This window comes from Haliotis rubra, unplaced genomic scaffold, assembly GCF_003918875.1.
Source record: "Haliotis rubra isolate DU_JTF1 unplaced genomic scaffold, ASM391887v1 Scf1514, whole genome shotgun sequence".
Lineage (NCBI taxonomy): Eukaryota > Metazoa > Mollusca > Gastropoda > Lepetellida > Haliotidae > Haliotis > Haliotis rubra.
Window position 1 is genome coordinate 149242 of NW_025765464.1, and position 10640 is coordinate 159881.

At 41.4% G+C, this 10640-nt stretch overlaps 1 protein-coding gene and 1 long non-coding RNA gene across 2 annotated transcripts; both read right to left on the reverse strand.

Moving 5' to 3' along the window:
- Positions 1-6294: 6294 nt before the first annotated feature.
- LOC124270416 lies at positions 6295-9015 on the reverse strand. Its single transcript, XM_046705457.1, has 4 exons — positions 8726-9015; positions 8265-8321; positions 7716-7832; positions 6295-7576 (listed from the first exon to the last, which is right to left on the reverse strand). Exons 1-4 carry the CDS (start codon positions 9012-9014, stop codon positions 6927-6929), a joined length of 1113 nt encoding a protein of 370 aa, XP_046561413.1. The 5' UTR covers position 9015; the 3' UTR covers positions 6295-6926.
- Positions 9016-9656: 641 nt separating this feature from the next.
- On the reverse strand, positions 9657-10415 carry LOC124270417. Its single transcript, XR_006896761.1, has 2 exons — positions 10081-10415; positions 9657-9847 (listed from the first exon to the last, which is right to left on the reverse strand). It is a non-coding gene; the product is annotated as an uncharacterized LOC124270417 (long non-coding RNA).
- Positions 10416-10640: the final 225 nt, after the last annotated feature.

Consider the following 10640-nt stretch of genomic DNA (forward strand, 5'->3'; position numbering starts at 1 on the left):
ATCATATCACCTGAATATATACTAGGCACATTAAGAAACTGTGCATACAAAAATTTAAAATCTAAATTTATCAAACCTGTGTAGACACATAAGAATTAAACTCAGAGATTAGTGACATGTATCCAACATGCATGCACATGCCATGTTCCATGACACCAGTGGATTCGTCCTCGAGACGTGCAATACGTTGTTGCACGTGCATTCCAGGAAAGAGAAACAGAGCAAATGAATGCCACACAATGCTGTCATTTTGGAAAGCTCAACCCCTGCCCTTGCGATCGTTCAAAAATTAGACGGCTATTGAAACGCATAGCATGCCAAGGCTCACGTCTGCGCAACGTCATGAGGTCATTGGGATGGTCCGTGGGGGAATGTCTCAACGACAAGTGGCTGCACATTTCCACTGCCACCGGAACACCATTTCTGCACTGGTGAGACGCTACCAGAACACAAATGACGTCATCGTTTTGCCACGTTCTGGACGTCCACGTGTAAGAACGCCAAGACAGGACATATGGATGAGGCTGACCCATCTTCGCCACAGGTTTCAGACTGCAGTGATGACTGCCCGAACCATCCCAGGACTTCGCCGTATCCACCCCAACACAGTTCGACAACGTTTACGTAATCACGGGATCAGACCACGACGTCCCGCCATACGGCCGATCCTGACACGTCATCGACAAGCTCGCCGAATGTGGTGCCGAAATCATGTCCGCAGAGCGTGGTTTTGGTGGATAAATGTTGTTTTTACAGATGAGACCACGTTTAACTTTTCCCATAGTGATGGACGTCAACGTGCCTATAAACGCGTGGGAGAACGTTATGCACAGGCCTGTGTCTTTGAGAGGAATCGCTTTGGTGGTGGTTCAATGATGATTTGGGGTGGAATAACACCACGCCAAAGAACTCCTTTGGTGATTGTTCAGGGCAACTTAACTGGTGTGGGCTACAGGGATCAGATTCTTCGACCTGTGGCAATTCCTTTTCTGCAACGTCATGGCCCTGGGTTAAGATTCCAACAGGACAATGCCCGCCCTCATTCGGCAAGGGTTGCTATGGATTTCTTGCAACACCACAACGTAGACTTACTGTCTTGGCGTGCAAATTCCGGATCTCTCCCGGATAGAGCATGTTTGGGACGAGATGGATCGACGTCTACGCCGTCTTCCTTATCCGCCAGATAACGTCCTTGACTATTGCAACAGAACGTGAGAGAATCTGGCGTGACATCCCACAAGCCTTCCTTGCACGTTTGATAGGCTCTATGCATCGTCGATGCACTGTTGTTCTCAATGCCGATGGTGGACATACCCGTTATTGAGCTTGTGACATGGTTGTTTGACCCCTGTCCCGCTTGTGGACTCGTGATGTCATTGTGATTGACTTTTCAACTGAAATTCTCCCGACTTGTTATGGTCTCATGATCCCTCCATTAAAGTTTATATATACCTTTGACATTGTTATCGTACTTATCAACTGGGATAACATTTTGACAATGCACAGTTTCTTTATGTGGCTAGTATATAATCCTCATCTGATAAGGATGAGTTTTAACATGTTTCTTTAATTGTGTCTGAATATACTTAGGAGATAAACGTACTGTGTTGGGAAATTGGATGAATGTAAGGCAGAAGTGATAGTCTCTAAATATCATTTGGAACCGAACGCGTAGCGTGAGGTTTCAAAATGATTAATTTTGAGACTATCATAAGGGAGACAATGGATATGTCTAATGCTGATATTGATATTGTTAAACGCATCGCATCCTAATCCAAAGGACCAAGACCAATTCTTGGGACATTCTCGATCACTTATCAAAACGTGCTGTTCTAAAGCCTCATCAAAACTGAGTGAGTCACGTGTAAGTGTCGGCCAGGACTACACACAACAGACTAGAGAAACTCGTCGGATATTGAAAACATTCATGGATAAGGTGAGGTGAGGTGAGGTGAGGTGAAAGTGGGTTTTACGTCGTGCTTGAAAATATTTCGCTCATATGACGACGTGCATGCGTGTGTCTGTGTATGTGCGGCTGCTTGTACTAGCCAAGACTTAAGCTGGTTTTATAGTGCTAGCCCACTGAGATACCATGCCGCAGTGAAGCATGAATAACCCACTCAGACACATTATACTGACTCCGAGCCGACCAGTCTTTGGTGTACCCATTAATGCCGAGCGCCAGGCAGGGACCAACAAGTACCATATTTTAACATTCTTTTGGTATGACGCGGTCGGGGATCGAACCCGCGACCTTCCGTTCTCCGGGCGGACGCTCTAACCACGACACCACGGAGGCGGTCTTCATGGATAAGGAAAGACAAGATGGTCATTACTCAGTGCTTAGACATGACAAACTGATAATAGAGAACAGACTGTTTAAACTCGATGAACCAAATGGTACTCTGAAGCTAATCAAAACTCTCCCGCAAAGACAAGACACGTCAGGTATTGGAGATGTCCGGGAAAGTGGGCGTGGCCCTGGGACTGAGAATGCACCTGACAGTGACAGTTACGGATATGGCCAAGGCCCACGTGATCATCAATCTACGTTCCTTGTATGGAATTTAGAAGGTCTCAAGAAACACTTACGCATCAACTCATATCTATATTTTTAATATGCTTCTGTAGGGCAGTCTTTACCTTGGCATGTTATAAAATGATCCTGTATAACATCCTTATACCCTGGCGTTACTGGAGCTCTGCAATGTTATAAAATGAATCTGTATAACATCGTTATACCCTGGCGTTACTGGAGCTCTGCTATGTTATAAAATGCATCTGTATGGCAGTCGTGTACCCTGGCGTTACTGGAGCTCTGCAATGTTATAAAGTGCATATGTATGGCAGTCTTATACCCTGGCGTTACTGGAGCCCTGCAATGTTATAAAGTGCATCTGTATGGCAGTCTTATACCCTGGCGTTACTGGAGCTCTGCAATGTTATAAAATGCATCTGTATGGCAGTCTTATACCCTGGCGTTACCGGAGCTCTGCAATGTTATAAAATGCATCTGTATGGCAGCCTTATACCCTGGCGTTACTGGAGCTCTGCAATGTTATAAAATGCATCTGTATGGCAGTCTTATACCCTGGTGTCACTGGAGTTCTGCAATGTTATAAAATGCATCTGTATCACAGCCTTATACCCTGGCGTTCCTTGAGTTCTGCAATGTTATAAAATGCATCTGTATCACAGCCTTATACCCTGGCGTTACTGGAGCTCTGCAATGTTATAAAATGCATCTGTATCACAGCCTTATACCCTGGTGTTACTGGAGCTCTGCAATGTTATAAAATGCATCTGTATGGCAGTCGTATACCCTGGCGTTACTGGAGCTCTGCAATGTTATAAAATGCATCTGTATGGCAGTCTTATACCCTGGCGTTACTGGAGCTCTGCAATGTTATAAAATGCATCTGTATGGCAGTCTTATACCCTGGCGTTACTGGAGCTCTGCAATGTTATAAAATGCATCTATATGGCAGTCTTATACCCTGGCGTTACTGGAGCTCTGCAATGTTATAAAATGCATCTGTATGGCAGCCTTATACCCTGGCGTTACTGGAGCTCTGCAATGTTATAAAATGCATCTGTATGGCAGTCTTATACCCTGGCGTTACTGGAGTTCTGCAATGTTATAAAATGCATCTGTATGGCAGCCTTATACCCTGGCGTTACTGGAGCTCTGCAATGTTATAAAATGCATCTGTATGGCAGTCTTATACCCTGGCGTTACTGGAGCTCTGCAATGTTATAAAATGCATCTGTATGGCAGTCTTATACCCTGGCGTTACTGGAGCTCTGCAATGTTATAAAATGCATCTGTATGGCAGTCTTATACCCTGGCGTTACTGGAGCTCTGCAATGTTATAAAATGCATCTGTATGGCAGTCTTATACCCTGGCGTTACTGGAGCTCTGCAATGTTATAAAATGCATCTGTATGGCAGTCTTATACCCTGGTGTTCCTGGAGCTCTGCAATGTTATAAAATGCATCTGTATTGATTTCCACCATTATGTTTAAACGTGTGTCAGCACAATACCGTTTCACCATAGCTATAAACGTCTGAAACCTACAAACCAAACTGACATAAGACGGTGATTGTTTTTTCAAGAGGCATTTTACATTCATTTTGCACACTTCATTTCACCTCATTGCTTTCAGTCTCAACATTGAGCAAACAAGCAAAAAGAAACAAACACCTACAAACATCTGCCATGTTGTGCTTAGGTTTCACGTGACGTTCTATATCAACCACTATCATGTTTAGCGTGGCGGTAAACGACAACCCTCTCAACCCAACACTCAACGATTCAGTACCTTACTTCCTGGATTCTTTCTCGAGTCCACTGTCAGCATGTGATACGCATGCCTCATAAAGCGTTGATGCACGTCATGTGATCATTATTTATTCAGACCTTGGTTTATCCAAATATAGGTCAACTGCTTGTTTCATCGCAAGATGTATTGTCACTATTACAGTGTACAATCTGATAGTTTGGTTTGACTGTAGACACGGACGTTTGGTTGGACTGTTCAGGTTGTAAGTTGTATGGGGAGATTATGTGAGTGACTCGGAGTTAGCGCATGCAAGTTTTGTTGTATGAGCTCAGTGATTGAGAAGCTTTTCAAAGAGACTTTGAATATATTTATATGACTATAGTAATATTGTATTCTCATGTACCACCGTTGGTGGTGTTTTGAGTCATAAATTGAATTGAATTAAGAATTCTAGCATGATTCAGACCTTTCAATTTGTTTTCGCAATATGTTGATGTAAATATTTTAATCTTCTAGTTCTACTGAACATTCAAAATTGAGAACACATTATTCATGTAGTACCTGAAACTAGTGGTGATAGGATGTTGAACATTTACTAATACGTATACAGTGACATATGTATAAGTATAGCCTAGTCTGTCTCACAGTCCCTGTACCCTATTATTTTCTCTACTGACAAGCCCTCTCTGCAATACTAAAGCCTTAAATGAAGCAAGTCTAGATTTCCTTTCTGGTCTCCCTGAGGCTCCTTTTCAATTCACATTTGTTTCTTACTATCACAATTATATATATTCAGAGACTAAGCGTTAGTCTACCAGGAGTACTCACAGATTTGGACTATGTGACCTAGTTTACTACTCAAAAGACGTTGGCAGTGTTCCTGTGTGATTCATCACCGACAGAGTTATGCCTACCTACATACCTGCCTACCTGCCTATCTATCTATCTATCTATCTGTCTGTCTATCCATCTATCTATCTATCCATCCTCCTACCTACCTACCTGCCTATCTATCTATCTATCCACCCTCCTACCTACCTGCCTATCTATCTATCTATCCTCCTCCTACCTACCGGCCTACATTCCTACCTACCGTCCTGCCAACATTCCTTTCTACCTACCTGCCTACCTACCTGCCTACCTTCCTACCTATATATATACATTCTTAGATGCTTACCCACCTACATTCCTACCTACCTACATGTACATGCATGTACATACTAGTGAGTAACATGTTGAATAATTCATATAAGTGTCATTACTGTGTCTGTGTTGTTGCTGGTACGTTCAATGGCGATGTCTGTGCACCGGGGTGAAGACAGTGTGTTTGAAACCCATAGAGCGTTTAGGGCAGTTGACTATGTGGGCGAAGTTGAATGATAATATGTACAGGGGTTTATGCAATAGATCAGTACAGTGCAAAGTATGGGTCAGCATGACTGTGTGGTAGAAAGTTGGGAGGTTTACCTTCGAACTGGTGACGACCACGTGTGCACGTCCCGTATATAACTATGATCAGAAAAAAAAGATATGGACGATGTGACACGTGTTCGTTAGGCGCAGTTTTATCCGTTAAAGCAGTGGCATTGATGTGTACACTATTTCAACCTTGCAGGTGACTTTGACGTGTTGTGGTTTACTTTTTGTTGGTATAGGATATGATCAAATCTTATGAATGCTGTTTTCATATAAAGATAAGGTTTTAAATAAAAAGATTAGAGCTATAATAATTTCGTTATATATCTCTGATTTTCCAACACAGTGTGTTTACCTTCATTCTTCCATAACCGTGTTATTAAGAATTTAAAAAAAAAATGCATACTGTGTTGGAAAATCAGAGGTATATAACGTCATTATATACCTCTGAATGACTTTAATTACCCAATCACAATCCAGTATTTTCTGAAGGAATGGCAGAATATGTATTCTGAATTCATATCTTGCTATCTGCTACTCCCTGTTATGACGTAGAGTTTTGAGAATGCATAAATGAAGAAGTCACACAACCCTTTCCAAATTCATAGGGGGTCTGCTTTATTATACTAAGCATCATATATGAATAGCAAAATCACATAAAATATCCGTGCACATAACATTACACTAACACGGTAGCCGCTATATGTAGGTCATGTAAGTTACACCTTGGACACATAGATAAGCTGTTGATTAATTCTGTTTCAGCCCCAGATATAATCCATGACTGTTGAAGAGGATAGAGAAATTGCATAGCAGATTTGGAGAATGTACACGTCATATTTAAAGCTAAAAGGAACACTCCTGAGGAAATTTTCACTTATAATCAACTAGTAGATCCTCGCAGTTTTGCAAATCTAATGGCCAATGACGAAACATTTGTAACAAAATACACAAGCACAGGTCGTGGTTTGAAACACACCTCATCCAAATACCTGGCGAATCTGCTGACAACGTAGCTGCCCTGCCCAATGTCTAGAACAACCACATTGGTATCAAGAAAGCTGAAATACATTCATTTGGGCAGATACAAAATACTTTCCAAATATATGTGTATACTGTAGGTTAGTGATGTGATCAGTCACCCAAAAAGAGGAAACAATTGTATGTTGAAACATACAACTTTTTGCAAACACACATGTTCAGCCGGAAATCTTTTGCTATTCACTTAAAGAACAGAATTCAATGCTCCTTTCAGCATTTTTGTCTTTGAATTGAACATCTCTATTTCGCTTCCTGATACCAGCTTCATTTGAACAGCAGCAAGGGACGAATTGTATGCCCCAAACACTGGCCATTGATCATCGTCCAGTTCACCTTTGCCCAGAGCTACAAGCTGAACCACGTTGTTGAGGTCAAATACAGTAAGGATGTTCCTTGTACCGTCATACAGAAGCCCATGTCGTAGCGTCTCAGATGTTCCTGAACCGGTGGACAAAACGTTTTCATAGCATCTCAACTTCTGGCCATTGCTCCAGACCTTCGCACAGACTCCATCGTGTGCAGAGCAGTGCGCGATAGCGAGGCACCTGGATCCCACCTGACCACTCATGCAATAGTTGTTGTCCAATGATGCTCCTGTAGCCATGCCTATTTCCATAAGTAAGCCACGTTGGTGCATTTTAGAAGCCATGTCAAAGTCTGATTGTACCTCCCAATAGCTGAATTTGTTTTTGGGGAGAGGTGTAACAGCTGTCGTCCCTACGTACTGTCTTAGTTCCCTTTCTGGAGAAACTGTGGTATTGACCAAGAAGCCTTTGTTATTGACGTGGACCTTGTTGGTGTTAATTCTTTCCATGTCGAACTTCAAAGCAGGGTCTGTAATGTACAAGGATATTGTTTCTGTGTAGCAATGGGTTGTAAACTGTCTCTTGTCTTGAAATTCTATTTCATATGAATCGTTATCAATCAGTCTCTATTGGCATGACGTGTGATAACCATCTGCACATCTACTTACATGATAAAGGGCCAGTGTCATCGATAAGCTCTGCTCCAGTGCCCTGTTCGTTTTCTTCATTGTGTTCTTCTTTGTTTCCGTTGTCGTTGTCCGGGTCCAAGTCAATGGGCTCCCTTTCTGCATCATGAAATGTTATATCTTATAAAGTATTCTAAGGATTTTTTGTTTCGTGTGTTTACGTTTTCTTGTCAGGTTATTACACAACAGGTATTTGCTTTTCTGTTATGACCAATTTATAACGATGTAGGAAACATTGTACATATTGCCAAAGAACAACTGTGGTATGCAATGATGTCAATAATCAGTACTGATTCTGTCAGTATGTTATTACCTTATATAAGATGTGAAAGGTTACTGTCAGTAACAGTTGAAAACACTGGAAGGTAGTTTGGCTGTTTTAAGGATCTGAAATCGTTTGTGCCAAAGATGCGAAAACACATAAACAAGAGTGATCAAATATATTTTTCCTTTCCAGTACGTTATTGTTGTCAGTAGTTCTAAAAACAACTAGACGATGTCATCGTGAGATGTTGATCCATCAAATATTACCAGCTTTCACATGTCTGGCATCGCCTTTTTGATCATCATCTGCAATGCCTGGAACATCTGTAATCATAAATGATTGTATGTCTATTTACATGATCGTGGCAAGAACATATTCTCAATCCATGTGAATAACAAATGGCCAATTGATAACAACAAGTGTTATCCCTGAAAAACAGACAGAATGATCACGTATTAAACATTAAAGGTCTCTACATGTACATAAAAGGAAGAATGCATAGTGTTTTGTAAGCTATCGCTGGTGTATTTTAGTTCTATAAGACACAACACATATTTCGGTATTGTAATGCCTCATGGATGATTCTTTGGTGCCGTACCTCGTTTCAAAGATATTGTGATAGGTCACGACAAGAGCACAATAAAAAGTTATCCGACGCTCTTTTAGAAGAAACGCATATCTCTGTTGAGCTTCTATCAAAGGAATTAATTAAAGGTTATAAGCTTACCTTTCTCAGGAGATCCCTCATAATTAGCATATAGATTGAGGAAACTTCCATCATCCCCCTCTGTTGTCTCAATGTCGCACACGGTTTGTAGAATATTTTTAAGAGCGTGTATGTTTTCCTTTGAAAATGTTACATGCACAGGGACAAAGTCAAACACTTCTGCCCCCTCAGATAAAGCCATTTCAGTCCTGAACTTAACAGGCTCCTTCAACATCAGCATATCGCTCTTGTTACCAAGCTCAAGTAGTTTCCCTGTGTAACTATGGGTATTGTCGCATATACTGAACATCTGCTTCCAGTTTGCTGCTGACCCTCCCAGCCTCATCCATCTCAGACAAATGTCTAAACTCCAGGGCTTTCGTCAATTCCGCTTCTCGTCTTGTTATCAAGTCACGTAAGCTGTTGAATCTGCTTGTCAACAAATCCTTCAATGTGCTGTGCCTTTTCCTCATCATCTCCTGTTTTTCGTTTGATTCGTCGATCAAACTTTGACGTTTTGCAATTTGGTTGCTAATTTCATCTTATCTTCTTCTGTTTCTTTCTTCACAGCAGCAACAACATCATCCAACTCCTCACTCTGACAGTGCTTGTGATTGGACCGAGCACATTTTGAACAAATGAGGATCTCACACGTTTCATCGTAAAGATCCAAAGCGTAGGATTCGTGGTCTGGACAAAACGACTTCAGTGACTGCAAATCCGCTGCCACCATATCCTTCAGGGACACCATCCTATGTGTGCTGGAACTCTTTACCTGGCTGTGTGCAGCTTGACATGAAAGACAGAAGAAGGACTCGCATTCTTTGCACCACGATACTGCATCCAAATTATGGTCCTTGTTGGTGCATTTGATCTCCGAAGGCTTATATTGAAGAGTAGAAGCAAGGGTTTCTGCTTGAGTGATAGCATCATTTAGGAAAATGAATTTCCCTTTGTCAAATGACTCTCGGCAGAACAAGCATGTTATTGCCTCACCTTTAGCGCCAATACACTCAGCACAGGCTGAATGCAAACACGGAAGGAGGTATGGATCTGCACCTTTGTATTTGTATGGCTTCTTACAAACACAACAATGGAGAACTCTAGCCTTTGACGCCATGACATATGATCCTTCACCAACCACTGAATAGATACAAACGAGACAACACATTCACACAAGCGAATACCTATATATGATATGATGCCTATACATTCAAAATACAACACAAGTTTCATTCCACTCTAGTCAGGTGATTTCATTACAGCGTTTTCGACAAAACGTGTTTTAATTTTTAGAAGATTTTGACACCGAGTGACCCAGTAGTTTGACACAAATGTGGATGGGACACACTACATATGTGGATATAATAACTTACCCTAAATATTGTCAGTAGTCATTCTTCAAGCACGTACGTCTGTAGATTATTATATGATATTAATATACTTCCTTTGCGGAGAGGTCCCTCTCTGTAAGCGTGTCTCCGCTAAAGCACACCCTTGCGCAAGTAACAACTGACTCCAGTCGGGTAGTTGTAATGTTGATCTAGACTTTGCTCTGCCCTGGTGCAGTGAAGTCGTATGACCCGTTCTGTTGATAGATAATGCGATAATACTGCACTGGTGTACTTTATTTAGCCTGGAGTGTCTGCCTCGTTATATTCTCTAGGGGCTAGGATATGGTTGATGTATTTTGAATAACTCCACGGGTACCCATTACATAAAGTGCAAATATTTCGGAGCCTTTCAACCAGCTGTGACTGGGTGAGTTTGTGTGAGGTTTTTTGTGCATCTATTCAGCAGCTAAACTAACAATATTTTTGTAATATACTATCTCCAAAAGAAACGCACATGCTGATGTTTTGTATTTTTAAAAATCTATTAATTACCTATTGTTTTCAAACAATCGTCAAAATATGTAATAAAAGTGTTGATAACA